Below are 23064 nucleotides of genomic sequence, written 5' to 3'. Positions count from 1 at the left end.
CAACTTCTGCTTTTGGGATTTCACTCAGGCAGTGTCTACACTAACTTCCACTTTCCAGTTCTAAACACTATTTAAATGTCCACACTAAATAAAACTGTTTTTCGTTCACTCTGTTTATTCTATTAGCCATTGCTTCCTTTGAATCAATGGGATTTGAGATGCCCATCTTTATGATACACCGACAATCTCTCCTCCAATGTCGCGCTCACTGTTAGATTAGGACTAATATATTTCTCTTTCTTTTGGTTTATTCACAAATTGTCCATGGTCTTTGTGATTTGAACAGTTTTAAGCTGTAAAGTACTCCTTTTTGATGGTAAAAGGGTCTACGGGACGGTTTATTAGTCTCTATTTGAGGGGGAAAATTTCCATTACCACCGTCTATGACAGTACAGTTCGGAAGTGGCACGAAAGAGCCCAGCTAAGGCTGTTTGAGGTTGTTCTGCTGCGCCAACAATCCCTTTTTGGATTAATATAATCCATTGAAAATTGCCAAAACTGGTTGATCAATAAGTTGTCTTTGATGGCTTCTCTTGCAAGGTGTGGTCTGGTTTAATTCTTCACATTCTACACTCAAGTTTGCAATGATGGATGTCCCTTTGCATTACTGTTTATAGTTCAGAAGTGGCACGAAAGAGCCCAGCTAAGGCTGCTTGAGGTTGTTCTGCTGCGCCAAGTATCCCTTTATGGATTAATATAATCCACTGAAAATTGCCAAAACTGATTGATCAATAAGTTGTCTTTGATGGCTTCACTTGCAAGGTCTGAAGGCCTGGTTTAATTCTTTAGATTCTACTCAAGGATGTCTCTTCGCATACGAAAGCTTGTGATTACTGTTTATAATAACATTAGCACTTTAAGAATGCTCTAATAGTGCATTGACCTTTCTTCACCACAATACTCATGCGATAATTAACCTCTTCTCTCTATAACAGTATGGAAAACAACCCTGCTCCTTCAGCTGATCAAATATGTAAAGTGAGACAGAAAAATAAGATGTCTCTAAATCCCTGAATTCTTCGTCTAGTGGTTAGACTAATTGAGATTTTATACTTATAACACTCCGAAGATTTTATTTGGGGTGTTGGTTATACATTTTATTGATAGTTCTTCACTTTGCACATTTTCATTTATTCTCTTTTCCCTTTACACCTGATTGAGATGGTCTGCTTAGCCAGGTAGAATATTTATATATATCGTGTCATTTTCTCCGATAAACAATTTCAATGTCTCGAAAAGAAATGGATGAAAATCCTTCGTCGAGTTTGGTCTTTATACGACAACTTCACTTTTTAAAATCAACTGCTATTCTCTTTCCAAGAAATGCAAGTTTGATGAGATAAAACCTCCTGTTGATTATTTATTTATGAATGCACATAGCAAATAAGTCCTTATACTGAATTCAGATTAATTTTAAATTAATAAAGAAGAAATTTGTCGCCTCTGAAAATTGCTGTTCGCAGTATTAATACATTTTGCTCGGCAAATTGTTCAATATGCTACTAACCTCTTTATTAAATCAGATATCATTTATCAGAGACGAATAAGAATTATTTTACAAAGCATTTGCCATCCAAGCAAGGGGGTGAAAATACCCCTGGTACAAATTATTCGTAAATCGTGATGAGAAATTTTAATAATAAACGCGACTCTAAATACCTTTGAATTTAGATTGTACAAATTACTACTAGAAAACTGCAAAAAGAAAATTCCAAAGGTATAAAATATGCAAATTGCATTTTTCGTCGTAAATATTTAAGATATGCACATAAAAAACCATTAATATTTATGCAAAAAGTCCATTTTAATGAAAAATGAAACAATATATTACGAGGAACATAATGGACTGTCTGGGAAAGTATGCTAATTTTAGAATACCGAAAAACTGTGCTGTTTATTTAAATAGAAAAACTAATTGATTTTTTTTCCCATACGTCCGTTAGTTTAAAATATTGAGAGAAGATAATTTTCTTTTACTAATGAGTTTGCTTTTGTGCACAACGACGAATGTCAACTGGTTGTTTTTTTTTTTTTTTTTAACCAACTCCAACGATACACAACGTTATACATAACAATTTACAAAGCTAAGGCGTTGGTTGTAACGATTGAATACAATCACAGATGATGGCGTCCAGGAGCACATACACAGCAAAATGAAACTAACAATGGCTCCTTTAGTCGATTTTCTTTTTCTTAGATCTCTGGCTACACGTTGCTCGATGCTTCTCTGTATAAAAAGATTGTGGCGATGCTGACAGCACTCATTACTGAGAGATTTGTACTTATTGCTGAATCTGGAAGGAAAAGAACAAAAAAAAAGGGGCTGTTTAGATGAGTTTATAAGATGTTCTTTAATTATATGCTAAAGAACTGTTAAACAACGATAGTTTTTGCTGAATCTATAAAAAATTGTAAAGAATGTGGATTTGAAATTAAAGACAAGGGACTAATCGAAGTTTTTCATTGGGATTTTTTCTAAGTTCTTGATGTTTTTTATTTTTTTCTAAGTTCTTGATGTACCCCTTTTAAAACCGCTTTAGTTGAATTCAATTGATTGTTTTGCGTGTCATATCTTGTAGACTGGAATGAATCAGCATTTAAGAGCTTCAATGAACAGCTACTGGAGCCTAATGATGTACAAAATCTTTTTTTAAAGGTTTTCTTTCTTTCGTAGGGGAAATACAATGCTTAAATGAAACTTATTCAAAGAAACTCATTATTTCTAGCATTTTCAGGCACGCTGCTTTCGGTAAAAACTCATTCCTTTAAAGAATCTTTGAAAAGGGAACTTTAGTAGAAGCTGCTTGTTAGACAAACTATGTACGCTTTTTAGCATTCGAAAATTATTTCGAGCTTTATCGTGTTTTAACTAGGGAACTTAGTTGATTTAAGTTTTCTTGGTACTTCTTTAAGAAAAATCAGCTAATGCATTTAACTTTTTTTTCTTTCCTTTTTTTCATTATAAACTCAGGTGCAAGATGAATTTTACAGTATCATTTCTCTCTCTGTCTCTGCTGTCTAATGTCCTCGAATATATTATTCTCCCTCTGCTTTCGAGAGTTTATTGCCACTGTGATTTTTTTTTTTATTTCATTCATAAGTGTCACTCATCCTTTCTAATAATCAAATTTTCTTCGTGTCAGACCTTTTTAGCGATTCGGAGAAAACTAATGATCTCTCCCTCCTTTCTTCTGTCATTTAAACGACACGCCATTATTACTAAAATAAAATAACCCGCACCAATCGAATTTGACAAGATCATTTTTGATTTTATTTCCCGTATTAATGGATACTGAAGTCGCTTGTGAAAGAATTATTTCTAGTAAAGATTTTGCTGTTTATCGACATGTTTTGAAAACACTCTAAAATACAGTGTTGCTAAGATACCAAATAGCGTTTTATTGCTAATGGTGAAATGCGTACTGCCATCTCGCGGCGAGAAACTCAATGAGATATAAAAATTGTATAAAAATAAAAATTTTCCGAAAATCTTCCAATTTTCTTATACCAGTCTATCTAAAATAAACAGATCTACATATTATGTCCATGAGTAAACTTGCAGATAGCCCCCCTGTAACTCTTTTAAGCACAGAAGCCGCGGGATAGTTGTCTCGATGTTATAACTTCCCTTTGCTGCTGGGTATATAAAAAGTCGCGAACCTCGCCCTTTTCTTTTTTAGTGTCGTCGAAGAGGAAGTGAAATGTCTGACCACACACAAGTGAAGGAAATGACCTCTAATAAAACATCTCCCGAAGGGTTCACTAGATAAAATGAAATATGGTTTTCCATATCGCCACTATGTACTTGGCACTATGCCAAGCTAGAAAATGGCTGGCAAGTGATATGTACTTCTACTGTTGGTTCAGCCATGGATCATCTCTCGTGAGATTTTGGAATAAAGGAAGCTGAAGTTTATAGTAGGGCGTCACCTTTTAGTTCCAAGAATTGAGAGATACCATCCTGATGTCTTTTAGAAAAAAAAGTCCTCTACATTGGGATGAAGGTGGTGTGCTAACTTTTCAAAGAGTTTGACGAAAGTAATTTTGTGATGGCTACCCTTTTACATTGATTACAGCTTAACTCTACAGCACTTAGAACTCCTTTCTTTTTTTTTTTTAGCGAGTATATAACCGTTTTTATAAATATCTAGGCGACATGGATTTGTTAGAAACTTTTATGGCGACAGAAACACAGGTTCTTTTTTTTTTTTTTTTTTCTTTTTAATATCTCTTAAAGGTTTATTATGGATTTTTTAACGGGACTGCGAGAAAAATTTCATTGCTCCACTAACACGTATACCCTGGTTTAAACTGACAACTAACTGGCCCTTTAAAGTATAGTTTTTTTTTTTTTTCAAAACTTCGGGAGGTTACTATTATTTTTTTTCTTTAAAATGTTCTTTATCCGCCCCTTTGGATTTTAAGTACTAAAGTGGAATACTTTCACGATGCCTGTTGACAGAATACTTTCTTTCTCCCATTCTCAAGTTTCTGATAGTTTCCACCTTTCCGGGTTTAACCAGAGTCCAGGGTAAATTAACCGAAGGTTTAAGAATAAGAGTTTTCAGTTTAAGAGGTTTAACCGAGGTTTAAGAATGCCACGTTCGGGCTCCGGGTTTTGTTCTAATTTCCCCAGATCATAGAATGCTAGAGAAAAAAAATAATAAATAAAATAAAATAAAATAAAATAAAAATAGATAAGACGCCAATTGGCGTATATTCCTAGTCCTGTATATTGTACCGCAATTTTTTTAAATCCAATGACACTAACTTTTCCATTTTAATAAGCTACTTTAAAAATAAAAAGTCACGAGTTGACTATCGCAATTTTTTTTACAAGCGTATATCTATTTTAAATAAAATTCGTTAGCAGTTGAATTATTATTGGTTTTTTTTTTTTTTTTTTTTTTTTTTTACTATAACAAACAAATCGGGTAAATAAGTCCATACAAATTTGAAGCAAGCTGTAAAACTAAACTGACAAGCGATTAATAAGATTTATAGCGCACTGGTGTTCTCCAGAAAATTTAATTTTTATACTAAGCACTACAATCGACCATTTACAGCTCCATGATTTATGATGTTGATATAGTTGTAAATTTGAGATAAAAATTTCTGTGCTGTTCTAAACAACACATTTTTTTCATTTTTAAGATGCTTAATTAGGTCACCAATGAGGGGGTCCTTAAGAGAGCAAAGGACCACAAGAACACTACACTACAATTGCAAGGAGGAAGACTGCCTACCTCGGACATGTTATAAGAGGCCCTCAATATGACTTGCAGAGACTAATCCTGCAAGGGAAGATGAAAAGCAAAAGGAGGACAAAGAAAAAAGTGACTTGATAATGTCAAAGAATCGACAGTGGGTCTTTGGACACAAGAACTATTTCACAAAGCAAGGGATAGAGTTGGGTGGAAAATGTTGGTCTTCAACGTTCAAATTGAACACGGAACCCGAAGAAGAAGAAGACAATTTACAGGAATAATAGATTCAGAATTAAAGTGGGATCGGCTTGAATTCCACACTTCAAAAGGCTTATCACAAGACTGTTCCATGTCACCAACATGTCAATTTATATTGACATCTCTCTGAGATAGATTCTGATCAAAAAATGCAATAAAATGGTATTGCCGATCAATAGGAACATATATATTCACAACTTACTTTTTGCAGACGGTGATAGTACTTTGAGGTAGTGATAGTACAGGACTTAGAAGATACAGACTATGCATGTCGTAAGTTGTCAATTTTAGCAAGACTGAAATGTTGTCTTCAGGATCAGAACATATTCTAAATAACGAAGGTTTCCAAATTAAACAAGTCGATAAATCCAAATACTTGGGATCGTCTTACAAAGCGACGGATCATCCCAAGCAGAGATCAATAAGAGAATTACAGACGGCAGGATGGCATGCTAAATTCCGTTCTATGGAGCAGAAACATTCTAAATAAAACAAAGAAACTTATATTTCAAACGATAGTACAAAGTCTTCTATTGTATAGAGCGGAGACTTGGACTTTGAACTGGCAAGGGGAAAATAAATTGCTCTCCACAGAAATGGATTTTTAGAGACGCTCGGCAAGAACTTCTAGGAGACACAGAAAACGGAATGAAGATATAAGAGAGAAAATGGAAGTAAAAAAAAAGAGTACTATTGCTATTATCGAAGAGGAAAATGTTTAAAATGGTATGGATATGTTAAACGGATGCAGGAAAAGAGATATCCAAAGGCTATCTTGGATATCCAGGAAGAAGGAGAAGAGGAAGACCTAGAGGACATCGATAGATGTCGTGTGGGAGTGCATGACAATTTCAAAGTTTAACTAAGACACCATGAACTTCTTCTAAAAAAAGCTAAATTTAAAATATTTAAATTAATTTTTTAAGTGTTTTAATGATAAATGTAACAGTTATAATTAATTACGAGCGAATTTTAAATACACAACGTTAAAATCTGTAATAATTGCATTATCTGATCATCAACCATGATTTAATTTTACAAGCTGCACTGAAACAAAACAAAACAAAATATGATTTGAGTGGGGGAAAAAAATACAAAATCTCGTAATAGTAAACAAAAAGTTTTAAACTTTCCACTATTGGAATTTAAATAAAAGTGAGCTGGAGAAGGTTGGGAGGGAGGAGATTTTCAATCGATTTTTGGAAGGAGTTTTAGTCACTGTAGTCGCGGACATGAATGCTGGGAACGTTTTTTGTTTTATTTTATTTTTTAAGTCACTTCATGGAGTGTTTAAGAATGTGTATGGAACGTCATCGGCACCATACCGGTTTCTTTCTTTTCAGGAGGGAAAAAAAAGATAAAAAGTCTGTTTGGTGAACAAGGTAAAATGGTCAGTCGAGCAAAGACCAGCCCATCTAACGAAATATCGGAACATTTCCATCACTTTGGAGAAAAGTAATATCGGAAAGCATCCACCGCGATTTAATTACGTGGAAGCGAGAGATTTCGGACTCTTGGAGGCTGTTATCGGAAACACGCGGTGTGTGGATAAACGATTCCTTTTGTTTGACACCCGTTTCATTGAGTGCGCTTAAAAGACATTCCTCGAGTGGACGTTTATCGCAAGAAAATCCGTTCGTGCACTTCACAGCTAAGTGCTCAACTTCTTGTGTTCTTTGAAGATTAGAAAAGTAGTTGTTGTTCAGATTTTTCTAGAGTAAAAAGAAATTTAAGATAAAAAAAAAAGTATTGGCCTTATAAATAGCCATTAAAAATATATTTGATAAGTTGTCAACCACTATATTTGCAATCGTAGTCCACATTCAAGAACACCACATTTTTTCGAATATAGTTGATATCCCTTAGGAGAATTAACAAAATGAATTTTTTGTTGCATAAACCTGCACATTTTTGTGAGTCTGTTCACGTGATTGGAGGTTACTCTCAAGGTCAACTTAACTTTGCAGCAGCAAAATAAGTTTCAATGCTTTTATATATTTAAATTATGCATTTTCATTACATTAGCTAATTTTTAGTTTATTGGAGGGAAAAAACAAGCAGCGAATAGTCAAATTTATGAAAGCCAAAGACCTTACCAACAAATAAATGGTTAAAAGGAAAAAAAAAATATAAATAAAACGCTTAAATCATATAATTAGTAGTTGACAATAGGCTCCATGAAGGGGGAATTCCTAGTACGATTCAGGCTCAAGAAGGTTTTCCCAGTGAGTAATTCTGGGTTTTTCAGCCAGTACGATATCGGCTCCCTGGACATGCACTTGTGTAAATACAATACCCAATGGAATCATACGAACTGGTGCACTATTACCAAAGTAATCGATGCACCAAGACTACCAACCAATGAGAAGCCCTATTAGGATGCGTAACTTATCACCCCTACATCCCTTCGGAACAAGCACAGTGGCTGTGAGTGGGGTGTGTTTAAATGAGCAGAGTTCAATTAGCGCCAGGAACTGGAGGAACTGAACTTTTATGGGCACTTTTCTACTACGACTGAGTTAGTCAGACGATGACTGCACACGGTCTTTTCATCCAGAATTTGGTGCAGACGACGTACAGAAATCATTTGTCAATCAAGAGGATATGTTTTTGAAAAGTGCCGCGTTTTACAAGGCGCAGGTCAATACAAAACCTTGTATTTTCAAACCGCGATTGATAAAACAGGGTTGACGAGGAATTACTGTACTGTAGCCTCATGGCTTTAGTTGCCGCTGTTTGTACCAAACGTAGCTATCACTAGAGAAATTTTACATCTCCTTGGCATCGAACTGATTAAATTCGCAAACGTTTGAATTGAAAGGCAGCCATCATGTTTCAATATGGCATATCAATTGTAATAAAGTAACTCGGCACCATCCCCCCCCCCCGATGGTATTCTCCACCTTGTCGCGGTGGGGTGGGGGGCTTGCGTGTCCCGATGACCTGGAGAGCTAAGTCGGCGGTAGCTTAGCTACTGGTAGGCCTCCCAAGCCATACAGGTCAAAGGGTAAGGGCTAGACTAAGAGAGATACCCAGGCTCTCCAAGTTGGGGGTGCTGCAACGGGCTAGCTCCTCGTTCAGTGTAAAAAATACACAAATGCTAAACGACCTACAAGTGAAAATGAAAACGGACTGCACTTTCGGAAACGATTCGGCAAACGGAAAAGGACTATGATTTTGGGATGCTGGAATATTCAAGGCCTTTCAACTAAAAGAAACTTTCTTCTTTTTTTTCTCTTTCTTCTTGAACTGCAAAAATTCAAGTTAGACATCGTCGTGTTATCAGAGACAAAGAAAAAGGGATGTGGAGAGGAAATAATGGGAGAATATTACCATTTTTGGAGTGGAGTCGATAAGAGTGAAAGAGCAAGAACAGGAGTTTCTATTGCTGTTAAAAAGAAATTAAGACACAACATCAAAAACTGGCAATTTATTAATGAAAGAATGATCTCATTGGAACTGAAAATGTATGGGAAAGAAATAAGTATTTTGGGAATATATGCCCCGACTAATGACACCGCCGATACCTTGAAGGATGAATTTTGGGAGGATCTGAGAGAACTAATAGAAAAAATCCCTAAGAACAAAGAGATATTTCTAATGGGAGATTTCAATGCAAGAGTAGGAACTGAACAAAATAGCAAAGTTATTGGAAGATTTGCAGAGAAAGAGAGGAACGACAACGGAGATAGACTATGCAATCTTTGTGAATAGTTCGATTTGAGAATAAACAACATTTTTCCAACACAAGGATATCCATAAATATACTTGGTCACAGGAGACAAGACAAATTAGATCAGTTATAGATTACATCATTTCAAAACATTCAGGTACATATGTATTGAAAGATGTCAGAGTTTATAGAGGAGCCGAATGTGGATCTGACCATTTTCTTGTTAAAACAACACTGAGGTGGAACTGGATTAAGAAAATATGTGTGGACAACCAACAATGCAGGGAAGGAGAAATGCTACAAGTGGATCAATTTAACGTTGACCTACTCCAGGACGACAGCAGTAGAAACAACTTCACCCAGAGACTTGATGCTGCAATTAACATAGAGATAAAAGTAATACTGAAGAAAAATACTGTTAAAAAATAGTTCATGAAATCCTAGGCAAAAAGAAGAGCCAAAGACCAAAAAAGACCTGGATTAAAAAGAAAGTAAGAGCTTCTGTAGAAGAAAAGAAACTTGCATATCAGAAATGGCTGGGTGATAGAAATGATGCATATAGGAACATTTATGTTGAAAAGAAGAAAATAGCCAATCAGTTGGTAGTAGAAGCGAAAAATGAAGAATGGGAAAGGAAATGCGCAACTATTAATAGCAAATTGGGCTTCAAGCAATCAGCAGAATCGTGGAAGGTCCTTAAAGACTTGAGAAAACAGAATAAACACAATGCTGGTTTGCAATTAATACCTTTGAAAGACTGGACGGACTACTATGAAGGACTTTTAAAAGAAGACTGGGAAGAGTTCAAGACGATGGAGGATTTTGGTATAGAAGACTCGGGCTTAAAAGTTTCTGTTAGGGAAGTGGAACTCCTGCTAAAGGAAGGAAGGAATGGTAAATCACCTGGACCTGGAGGAGTTTACATGGAACTTCTGAAATATGGAGGAAGAGGAGTGGCTGTTCTGATACAAAAACTGTTAAATAGTATACTGAGAGGAGAAGAAATACAAAACGAAATGATAACAGGATATATTAATCATCAATTAATATATCCTGTTATCATTTATAAGAAGGGCGATCGGAAAAGCTGTTCAAATTACAGAGGAATATGCGTCCTGAACCAGCTGTTAAAGATCCTTGGAAAATGGATCAGGAACCATTTAGAATCCCAAATCGAGATATCAGAAGAACAAAGTGGTTTTTCAGCCGGGAAGTCATGTATAGACCATATCTCAACAGTACGACAGATCCTTGAAAAATGCCAATCAAAAGGAAAAAAAATCTTTATGATTTTCATTGACCTTGAAAAGGCATATGACAGTGTTCCAAGAAAACTCTTATGGGAAGCACTGAAAGAGGCAAATATTGATGGACAACTGATTAACATTATTAAGGCAATTTACAGGAATAATAGATGCAGAATTAAAGTGGGATCAGCTTTGTCACCTGAATTCCACACTTCAAAAGGCTTATTACAAGGTTGTTGCATGTCACCAACACTTTTCAAAATAACTTATATTTCAAACGATTGTACAAAGTCTTCTATTGTATGGAGCGGAAACCTGTACATTGAATAGACGAGCGGAAAAAAATTACTCTCCACAGAAAAGGATTTTTGGAGACGCTCAGCAAGAACTTCTAGAAGAGGCAGAAAATGGAATGAAGACATAAGGGAAAAAATGGAAGTGAAAAAGACTATTATTGACACCATCAAAGAAAAGCGTCTAACATGGTATGGACACGTAAAACGGATGCAAGAAAACAGATATCCAAAGGCTATCCTGTAATGGATACCTCCTGGAAGAAGGAGAAGAGGAAGACCTAGGAGGACATGGATGGATGGAGTACGGGAGTGCATGACAGCCCGAGGCTTAACCGACCAAGACACCCAGAACCGCACTTTATGGCAGGAAAAAATTCCTAAAAAGAAATAGCTTGTAGGCTGAGGAAACCCATTGTAAATTGAAACACTTCTCTTGAAGAAGAAGGTACCATCCCCCTACACAGCTGTAAATCCTCTTTGAATGGAACTGTGAACTTTACGTTATTCTGAGCCTTGCATTAACGGTATAAATATCTACCGTTAATGCAAGGCTCAGAATAACATAAAGTTCACAGTTCCATATTTTTAAAATTAGATATTTAAAAATAGACATTTTCTGCAGCGAAATGAACTTATAATTGGCAAAAAGAAATTATAAACAGTAATAAGAGATGCAATGTTTATTAATAATATCAGCAATGTTTATTAATCCACAGTTAAAATACGAGGTAAGAAAATAATCCAAAAGAATAAACTAAAAATTGAATTAATCCAGTAAAAATCTGAAAAACTGTAGCATCTGCACGATCAATGGACTTCATTCTTTTTGTTTAAAACATGAAAAGGCATAATGCATGCCTAAAAGAAGTTTTACGGATTAACCAAGAAAGATATTCTAGTATTTTAAATATTTCTAGAGTCGCCCAGAAAAATCTGAAAACTATAAATGCAGGAATATCTGTGCAGCGAATATTTGTATGTTAAATGCGTTTTTTTTTTTCAATAGCACACACAAAAAAAATTATCTTTCTGCTCAGTGTCTACGAGACAGGGGGTTTACTTTCCCAGCTGCTCAAACGAATTTTTGAAAAGTAACAAGTCCAAAACTTTCAAGTAACTGGCAGCTGGCCAAATATCACAGGTTTTGGACTTAAAACTACATTTATATCATAAATGTAGGCTTTTCACTGCTATGAAAAATAGAACTTTCTCGTCCACGTCTCGTCTTGTTATTGCCAGGATTTAAACTGCCCAATAAATGCAACGATCTAATATTCAGGCTGAAGGAATTTTCCTTTACCACAAGTTGCCTTGGTATTGCACTAATTATAGACAAATAGTATGGCAAGGATTAATCTGTCATTTATTTAAAAGATAAGACATTAATAACATATTTCGGGACTTATTGACCCATCATCGGATAGCAGGTGCCCTCTAGGAACAATTAAAAACTCATCTTTTAAATTAATGGCAAATAACCTTTTATTTTTGTTTAAACGTAGTGCAATATAAAGATAACTCGTGGTAAAGGCGAAGTTCCATCTGCTCTGAGACTTTACATTTTATATAATAAGCATTTTAAATTCTGCAGCCGTCTTTGGATGTAGGAGTGACTGGTTACGATCATCCTCCTTCCAACCATCTGAAAAAAGTGCGGGTTCGGTCAAGAGGGGAAGAATTTGAAAGCCCCTTAATGTAATCGCTAAATGATATTTGTTAAGTAACAATTTTGGTGGTAATTTAAACTATTGATGTGAAAATTGATAAGAAGGTTTACTATTAATAAGAAAGGGGAATAAATTCCCCTTTCTACAAATGTATTTCCCACCACACAACGTAAGAATCTTTGCTTGAAAGGTTAAACAGTAACAACATCTTACAAAAAAAAAAAAAAAAAAGAGCGAAATGCTGTGTCAAACAGGGTTCATAAAAAACTACACTGAAGTAACTAAATCCAATTTCGTCACACGAATGTGTGTGTTTCGATCCTGCAATTACTATCTTTTTCTTTCGCTAGATTCTTTTTTTTTTTTTTCCTTTTGTTTTTGTGAAATAATTTCTTTAAACACAGAAAAAGAGCAGCCATGCCTAAAATGTTTACTTTAGTGCTTTCGCTTTCAAACGGGTTTCAATTCTTTGGACGATGAATGATTTACATTAAAATGCCAAGATCTTTTAGAGACAAACCTCGTTATAATGCACACAGGTCATAAGGCTAAATTTACGAAAATATTATGTCTATATATAATTAAACTATTGTTAAATTAAGGCTAAGGTGACTACATTTCTCAGTCACTTTTTTTTTCTTTTTTTTTTAATTTTTAAAGAAATGGAGCACAATCAAATAACATGTCACATATGAGTGTAGATTCAACAGACATTCCAGTAGGTTTGGTTTGGTTAGTTAGGCCATATATAATATGTCTTTAAATTGCGTGTGTTTTGTGGTCGATTTGCCTGTTTGCCGGACGAAAAACCAGAATTTCTGGGAGAAAAAACGATGCTACTCTCGCCCGAGACCGACTAACTCAGCCATGTTGTGAGAAAGACCCATTAAAATTCGTCGCGTCATTGACGGGATTCGAACTCAGGTCTTTTCCATCTCGTGTGGGGAAGGACGGCGATTCCACCAAATGTGCTACCCACGAGGGCCTTTCGCCCACCCCTTTAGAAAATCCTGGGACAGTTTGGGTGGAAGGAATGATTACGATCACATTTTTCCAAAACGTAGAAGGTTCGAATCCCGGCGCTTGATGGAAGGAACTTTTATCGGATTTTTTTCAGTGTGATGAAAAATTCGAGTTGGAAAGATCGATTCGTGGATAGTAAATTTTGTTTAATCACCATTCTCCCCACACTGGGTGGAAAAGACCTGAGTTCGAATCCAGTCAATAACGCGAGGTACTTTTAAAACTCGGGTTTTTCGTCCAGAAAAAAAATCAAATCAACCACAGAACGCACGCAATTTACAGACATATTATATAGGGCGCAATATGCCTAAGTTGCTGATGCGCCTAAACCCAACAACAAAACTGACTAGCTTGGTCACGTGCAAAAGAAAAAGCCCACAAGAATTCTTCCCGTCTTAACAGGATTGGAACCCATTCCGTTTTTCCACATGACAAGAAGGGTCAGGGATCGTAACCACTGTGCAGCAACGAGGGCAGTATAGGAAGACGAATGTCTTATGGTCGGTCTTAGCACACAAAGATATCATGCTGGTAAAATATTAATCAGTACGACAAAGACAAAACTGGAACCTCTGAGGCTGGAGCGATAAGTACATTAAAGTGAACAGGATTTCGAATTATTACCGAACAACACAAAACTTTGAAATAACCAATAAAAAAAAAAAAAAGGAAAAGAGAAAAGAGCTTTAAAGTACATTGTTAAAATTTTTTTATCTTAAGACGTCTAAGAAAAAGCACCTTTTTATTTATATTTCTTGTGACTAGATACGAAGGATTATAAAAGAAGGTGAAAGAAGTTATTGGATTAGCCAGATAAGCTGATACACTCTCAGCAGTTGACACAAGAGAAAAATGTATCTTAAGCCGCGTTCCTGTGTTATGTAATACTTGGACATACAAAAAATAGTTCCATGGTATTAATAGCATTTAACGTTGTAAATTTGGATCTATATATTTTTATAAAAAACTGGCACAATAAACATTAGCCTTCCCCCCCCCCCCCCTATTTATTTTATATTCGTCTTTATGTAAAAGTGACGTCACTCCCATGATCGATGTCTCTCTCTTTGACCTTGTGACAGTTTCGAGTTTTCTAACACGAACAATTACGTGTCAGGTTCTCCTCTCAACATCGCAATCTGAAAAGTCTCGGTTTCTCTAAAATAAACGTGAGAAACTGCTGAAGAGCGATGTTAAGCATAATATTATGAAATAAGGCACGAGTGCAAAATCTGTCAATCACGCGAGGAATTTTTATTGGGTTTTTTTCACAACGTAGTTGAGTTAGTCGATCTCAGGAGAGGGTCGCGTTGTTTTATTTTCCCGCAGACTCGGGTTTTTAGATCAACAAAGGGCAAAACCGATAAGAACACACGCAATTACAGACACAACTTAACGCGATCTGCTCTTGGAAAACTATGTGGCTGGTCATACAGCGCTAACGTGAGCCGGTAATGAGTCTGACCTCAATTTAGAACCGCTGATTGCAAAGAGAGAGAGAGAGATACAAAATGCCTAGTGTGGTGTCCAGACTAGGCATTTTGGTGTTCAACAGAAAAAAATGTATGCTTCATTAAATTTATGGTTAATCTAAACAACCATAACAGCGACTTTCTGGCATGTACAAAACGACTTAATTCCAGACAATCAAGGTTTTTCTCTCTGCTATATTATAAAGCCGGAAAGTTAGCAACTTTTACCTGTGAAAAAAGTGAATTTCCCCTCAGTTTTAATTAATTAAATTATACATTTTAATTAATTTAAAGTTATTTTTTTTTAATTGCAAGTTTTATAAAATGTCGAAGATATTTTACATTCATTCAAAGTACTTCGAAATAATATTAAAACTGTAAATGGATTATATAGTTTTTATTCTAACGGTTTATTAAATAAATAAAAAAAATACACCTTTCTTATTCTTGTATCCTCATAATACCATATTTGACTACGTTTTAGGAATGTACATTTGTTTTTCAAGTAGCGGTTGGAAAAGAGTTTAAAATGGACTTATCCATCATTTTAAAGATTTGCTAAAATTTTTTAAACGTATTGCAGAAACAATGTGTCTTGTTTATATAGAAAAATAAAAGAATTATTAATAAAAAATTGAATACATTTATGAGCTGCAACTCAACAACAGAAATTAAACTACTTGGATGCGCCTCTGTGACATAAGTGCCACTTTCTTCAAATATAGCTGAGAATGTTATTTTTCTGGTGGTATACACAAACTGACTAAGCGCGCATTTCTCCAAACAGTCATTGTAACTGCAGAAGTAAAACGTACGGATGCGCAGACATGAAGACTCGCAAAGACAAAGGCTCCTTCATTAACTGCCTCAGTTTTTGTTAAACTGCAAATTTTTTGTAAAATATAAAGACTAATCCTATTGTTCTCCCCTCTGCACGTTTTAAACTATATACAGCACCTGCAGTTATTTATATTATTTATTCCTCGCAACACACATCACGACAGGCAGTGTCCAAAGCATACTAAACAAGTAGATTTATCGAGTTTTTCTTTTAATTCCTTTATCTGCTTACTCCAGTATACATTACAACGTAATTTATATTCGGAGATGATGGTGTATATTCGCGCGAGCTCTCAGCTGACACACTACAAAGTAAGTTGCAGTTAAATGATCGTTTAACACGGCTAAATGTCCTCTCGGGCGAAAACATGAGTTTTTTTTGCTGGGGAGGAAGGCATAATTCTTTCATTTTGAATTACACTCCATTGTCGGACGCTACTTTTTCACATATCTACTTTCATTCCTGCAGTGCAGCATCGTGTGACAGGTAAATGCTTCAGAACAACGCTGGCAAGCGCTTTTAGGACTGTTTTTGTTTTATTCTTTAACGATGTTGTTATTAGATAAGAAACAGTAGGAATCTGAACCTCGTTCTATCTTGTGACATCCTACTGGTGGAGCTATCTATTATCGGGGCCATATGAATGCAAATGTTTTTCCCCCTCTTGACATCTTAAGAGCCTCGGAATTATTTTATATCTGAGGAGGGGTGGGGGGCACTTCGAGAATAGAAAATCGGTGTAATTTGTAGTCGTGTTGTGCTCTGGAAACAAAGAAAAATTTCCAGAGTTTATGAGGTAAATTCTAGCGCTATTTCCATCAATAAAAGGACCGGAGGTACAGATGTATAGCAGTGTGAAGGTAGGGCTGTGTTTTATTCTGTGGGAAGTATATTCCTTAAGGGAAAAAGAGCGAGCAAAAGTTCCGAGGTAGCTAACAGTGGCAGTTCCATTTTTCTTCTTCGTTTTATTAGAAATCAAGCAACGGGAACAAGAATTCGATACATTCGCACTGGAGTTTACATCTTTACTCAAGAGAAACAAAGGCATTTTCAAAGAAATATTGAACGTAATAGCGAATTCGCATCACTCACTGCTCCCTTCAGTAATATCATTTAGAATGGATTACCTAATAACCGTATTCTCTCTCTCTCTCTCTCTCTCTCTCTCTCTCTCTCTCTAGGTAATAAATTACGTTTCCCGTGAAGTGTAGCAAATTATGATAATGAAGTGTGGTAACTAGTCTCATAATTGATCCCTAATATGAATGCAGCGAGCAGTCATGTTATAAGTGATATAACACAAATAAACGCCATTGTAATCCTTCCTGTGTAAGAAATATATGAATGTGACGTCACACATGTCTTCAGGCAATGACAATTAAGCCGAATTGCAGTTGTACACACGAGCCAAAACATTGTGACCACCTACACTGTGCTGCCACTTTATTAGGCACACCTACCTAGTAGGGTGTTGCGCCTCCTTTAGTCTTCAAAACAGCCTGAATTCGTCTAGGCATGGATTGAACAAGATGCTGAAAACGTTGTGCAGGAATGGAATACCATGCAGACATGAGTGTGCCATGCAGTTTCCTTGAGATTCGAAGGAGGTGTAGGCCTGCAGAGAACAGCCCTTTCCAGCTCATCCCAAAGATGTTCAGTAGAATTGAGATCCCTGGACTGAGCGGGTCACTGCAGCAAATAAAAGTCATTGTCATGTTCCTAGAACCATTCCATAGTGATTCGGGCTTTGTGCACAGGCGCATTATCCTGCTGGACGTAACCATCTGGCTGAGGATAAAATGTCAACATGGACCCAACATGGGCCAAGAAAATATTCCCTACACCATAACACTGCCCCCACCACCTTGCACAGTAGTCGTCAGACATGGTGGGTCCATGGATTCATGTTGTTTTTGCACAAGATGCTGAGCCTTCCATCAATTCTGATGCACCTGGAACTTCGACTCGCCAGACCAAGCCACTGTTTTCCAATCCTCGATAGTCCAGTGTTGGTGTTGATCTGCACACAGGAGGCGTGCTCTCTTGTTCTTCATTGATAACAAAGGTACGCGATGTGGACGTCGCCTTTTGTAGCCTATTGGCGACAAACTGCAACTAGTGGTCCGTTGCGATATTTTGTTCTGCGCACCAAGGTTGTATTCTGACGTGATGTGCGACATTGTGGCCCGTCTGTTTGCTTGCACAATTCTAGCCATGCTCCTCTGACTTCTCTCATCAACAAGCGAATTTCTTCCACAGGAGTGCCGTTGAGAGGATGTTTTCTGTTCGTTGCGCCATTCTCGATACACCCTTGAAACTGTGGTGCGTGAAAAGTTCAGGAGAACTGCCGTTTCAGAGATGCTTTGTCCAGCACGTCTTGCACCTACTACCATGCCACATTCGAAGTCCGTTAGCTCACTCCTTTTTCCCATTCTTGCTTCGGTTTGTACGCTTAACTGATACTAGAAAGGTTGTTCTGCTACAGTTATACCCACAACTGTGGTCATGTGACTTGAAAAGTTGTGGGGCAAACCATTTGTGTGCACAGCACGGGTGTACCTAATAAAGTGGCAGCACAGTGTACCTAATAGTTTGTTGGGCCGCTTTCGCCATCCTCAGGTATACTGGACCACCTGGACAGAAGGGTGTTTCGGAGTTCGGCAACGAAGAGATGCACTGGCGTGTACCTGGCGAATGCTGCGTTGCAGCACATGCAACAAATGTTCGATGGCATTGATGTCGGAGGAATTTAGCGGGTAGGAGAGTACACGAAATGCTTGGACATGATCCTCAAACCATTCTTGCAAAGTGTGGTCCTTGTGGTACAGGCCTTGTTGAATGTGTGCAGTGTTATCTGGATACGCAGTCACCATGTAGGGCAAACTGCAATCGGAAACAATACCGAGGTAGAATCCGGCGGTTAGGGTGTGTTCAATGGAGTTGAGGGGGGCCTAGTGATGTCCATGAAAACTTCCCCCAAACCAAACCATTATACCACCCCCGCTGGCCTGTTTTCGTCCAACCTTGAAGTCTGGTTGCAGCTGTTCATCTGCTCGTCGTCCAAATACGCACCCGTCCATCGGCATGATGGAGCTGGAACTTCGATTCATCAGTCTAGGAGATTCTTTTCCAGTCATCCAATGTCCAAGAACGCTTCTCCTGTGCCCGCTGCAAGCAGAAATGTCGATGATGGTCGGGCAGCGCATGAATGGGGTCGCTTACTCCGTAAGCCTATCCACAAGAGTGTTCGTTGGATGGTGCGATCGGATCTCTGTGCACCCTGGTAGTCTGCTGTTAATTGAGAGATCGTGAGTAGTCTGTTGTCCTGGACAGTAAGCGCCAACAGCCGTTCACCTTGACTATCAATCAGTGGTGGTCACCCCCCCCTCCCGGCACGTTGTGTGGCTGTTACCCAACGTGTGTGTGAAGATGTGGCGAGGATGGCTTCTTCGAACCCACCACATCTTCATTACGGCAGCCCTCGAACAGGCGACAATTCTTCTTGCGGTTGCTGAGATGGACCCCGCCTTTCTAGCTATGCAAATCATTTCCCGTTCAAATTCCGTCAGGTCCTTCCCTTCCCGCATTTCATGGACATCGTACTGACTGGCACTACACGTGTCATCACTATTTGCTGCGCCGGTCCTAGGTGCTGTGGGATGAGTGCACTCGTGGACAGAGGTGGTCATAATGGTTTGGCCCATGAGTATATTTATCGGCACATTATCAACAATTACAGACATCATGAAAAAAAAATTCCGTTTATATAACTGTGGTATGAGCACAGAGGAGTTTACAATAATAATTAATCATTATTTATGAATAAGACTGAATGGTATTTAACATGCAAATTCTTCTCATCAAATAGTTAAAACTTTAAAACAGAAGTGTCCATTAGGATTTTCACAGAGCCTCTCTGCATCAATTTTTAGTGTATTGGAGATCTTAGTGTATCGCTGGGGAGGGGAAGGATATCTGGTATAGCTCGTTAGGCTTGTCAACGGGAGAAGATAAGTTATTTCTTCCCTCATGAAGGGACGTGGCTACAATATCTGAGACGTTTGGTGAAGCCATCTTCCCAATAAGCAGCTGCACGATTATACGCAGTTTTCTGGTCATGATCTGCTGTTCCATAGAGGCTAGTAGCTTTAGAGCGATCCTGGATATCCAACTTACTTTCAGGTAATGTCAAGGCAAGGTGGCTTATCTGGAAAGCAGTGGTCAAAAAGCCTGTACAAGATCGTTTACTCGAAATCCTTCAGGCGTGAGCAACCGGCAGAAATGGGTCTAAAATCTTTATGATCTTTAGGTTCCTGAAATAGAGCCTTACCAAATAACAGACGTCGGAAGCGGGGCTAGGAATAACTAATAGATAAGCACTTTACTATGATTGACTAAAAACTCACATCGTTTCTAAGGCCGGGCAGAATATAACGACGATGAATTCAAAGTACTGTCTGGTTGGAATACCACATTTCCTCTCATAAAACAAAATCCTTACTGAGTTGGGTTTCTTTATCCTTTCATAGTATTACAAAGGCGTCTCTGGTGCTTGTAGACAGGGGCGCATTTCTGTTAGGCGCAGTACAAATTGTTTGTTCGATGCTAAATCACCTAGAGACAGTCCTGCTTATAGTTGATAGTTTCCCAACCTTTTGCTTTAATCTTTATTATTAATATCGTCGGGTTTATCTTAGAATTACACCTTCCTGCAAAATCAGATGGAATCCGACAGCAGTATCCTGCTAATTTTTGAAGTTAACATGCGCAGAAATTAATTTCTTGTCGGTACGATCGACTGAAATTAAATCAGGCAACTCTGAACTTCTAATTGATTGAGCATCCGGGAAAAGACTATCGGTAGTGTTCCCCAAAGGCTTGTGGTCACATGTTCCAATAATAAGGTGCGTGTGAGTAATAAATCATTCTCGATGGTCATAAATCAAGGGAGCGTTAAACATAATATTCTCCATTTGCAGTGTATTCTGGCCAGCTTTCTCGATATAATAATGTGCATATTTTTCCAGCGATGTCTTCAAGAATCCATTACTCTGGCTTCGGCAACAAATTGGTTTCGACAGTAGAAACAATCTACATCTGTATTACCACGGTCAAAAGCACCATTTTTCTAACATTTCACTTATTTTATTAGTATCGACTACTCCGCTGGATTTTGGAGTTGATGTTTTTTCAAAAACATCACAACTATGAATTTTGAATTGAAATTCGAATGTTGGATATCCCAATGAGTACAAGACGTCCACAGATAATTCTTTTTAATAACCTGTTTCCTTTTATGAAGATAATTTGGACAAATTATATAAGAAAACGTGGTTTCCTTATATCAAACAAGCCTATCCCACCAAGAATCTCTAGTGAGCCTTGGTGGTGGTGTGCTAAGGACATCAGTATATTATAAAGTATACCAATGTCTCACAGCCTTACCGAGACCGGCTAACTCGATTTCCATCTTTGTCTCCATTTTTCTCGGCTAACTCGCCCAATCGAGGGATTCGAACCCACGCCTTTTCTAAACGATGCAGAGACATAATCGTAACCGCAAGTGATGCACTTTTTTTGAGCACTACTGTATGCATATATATTGGCATCAACGAAACTTCATCAAGTATTAAATAACAGACTGTTTGTGAGAATATAAAAATACTTTTCAAGTCTAACAGTCTACCTGTACACTGGAAAGAAATTATTTATGCAATACAGATTCGTGATACCAAATCGTTGACACTTGGTAATGCTTTGCCTGGAAATGAACGTGAGAGAAACTGAGAGAGAAAATGAAATTATATAAATGGCTACAGTTGCTTATTTATTGATTGAAGCTAAAATATGTAACATCTGGAGCCGTTTCTGTTGTTTTTTTTTTTTTTTTTTTTTACTTCGAGAGTAATAAATCATTCTCGTATGTTGCCATCTTGGGATAACCATTTTATTTAAATTAAATTTGATTAGTGAAATGGAAGAATACATTTTCCTTTTTTTTTTTTTTCGCTACGGCAAAGTGGATTATAATAAGATACCTAATGGTGGATATACATTACGTTCTTTTTTCTGCCATTCGCAACAACAGAGCACGGAAGAATTGGGCAGATCATTTGCAACAACGGTAAACTCTAAATGATTATATTTCAAATATTTATCGCAACACGCTTTGTACTCATGATTTGGTGCTGTTCCACGAAAACGGGGACTTTCATTTCATCGAAATTAGTGAAGGTCATACGTTGTGTCAGAATAACTGCCCCCACCCCTAGAGAGTTAATGGAACTGTCAGAAAATTTGCATGCCAGTCTATTGTAATCATAAATGCTATTGAAGAAAAGCAGAGTATAGAGTTTTTCGCTGGTTTTTCGAGGGTAGTGTTTCCCTTGTTGAGTCATTCATTCGCATGCATCAGTATTGATCGATCACCGATAGTCATTCCCACCCCCCTGACAGCGAAAGGTAAAAATCCCTAAATAAACACCAAAATCATGACCACTACATAAAATCGATAATTTATGTCATCGTTCACTTCAGTAACCAAGAACTCTTTAAATATGAATTATCTCTGGTCATCATCATCAGTAATTCGGTCTTGTGACTGGCCAGTTCCTCTGATGAGCTGTCTCCATCTTTGTCCCTCCTGTGCCATTTGTTTTTGTTCCTCAAAATTTCGAAGCTCCGCTTCATCTAGCAACGCCCCGATGAAGGTATTTTTTGGTCTTCCCCTTGGGCGTTTTCCCTCCACAGTCCTCTCCATGGCATCCAGAAGCAAACCACCATGTCGAATTACATGGCCCACCCATTTCAGTGTAGTTGATCTTATTCTACCTAGAATTTTCCTTTGTTCTGGGACACACTCTTAATACTTCCACATTTGACACTTTTTCAGTCCATTCAATTTTTTTCCATCCTGCTCCAGCACCACATGTCGAAGACCTCAAGTCTCTTTTTGTAAGAATCCATGTCTCTGCTGCATTCTAATTTCCTGTGACATCTTCTTCTGTGTAATCAAGGACAGTTTATTCTTGAAAGATTGTTTTGCCATTGCAATTCTGGATTGAATCTCAGTTTGACAAGAAATTTCCTGTGCAAATAACTGCCCCAGATACATAAAGTGATCTACCTGTTCTATTCTTACTCTATCGATCTCAATGCGGAAGGAATTTTACCTTTTACCAATCATCATTTCCTTTGTTTTCATCACGTTTATCTTCATTCCATACTTTAACGCTTTCTTATTTAGTCTTCTGATCATTTTTGCAGCGTAGTTGGGCAACCTGCTAGTATGGCCTGATCGTCTGCAAACTTAATAGCCTGTACGTACTTTTCACCGATTTAAATCCCCTCCCCCCCACACACTTCTTATTCCCAAGTGCC

General features: G+C 37.4%; 1 protein-coding gene across 1 annotated transcript in view; it reads right to left on the bottom strand.

Annotated features, from left to right (window-relative positions):
- Positions 1 to 1857: 1857 nt before the first annotated feature.
- LOC150075217 (uncharacterized) overlaps positions 1858 to 23064 on the bottom strand; it is a 187757-nt gene continuing 166550 nt past the window's right edge. The window contains exon 5 of the mRNA XM_090388773.1: positions 1858 to 2294. Within this exon, the coding sequence (XP_090244899.1) occupies positions 2206 to 2294 (89 nt within the window). The 3' untranslated portion in view covers positions 1858 to 2205. The remainder of the gene's footprint in view (positions 2295 to 23064) is intronic.

Source organism: Mastigoproctus giganteus, chromosome 14 (genome assembly GCF_048544385.1).
Source record: "Mastigoproctus giganteus isolate SK-2022 chromosome 14, ASM4854438v1, whole genome shotgun sequence".
Lineage (NCBI taxonomy): Eukaryota > Metazoa > Arthropoda > Arachnida > Uropygi > Thelyphonidae > Mastigoproctus > Mastigoproctus giganteus.
Note: the sequence above shows the minus strand (reverse complement) of the source record. Positions and strands in the feature narration are given on the sequence as shown.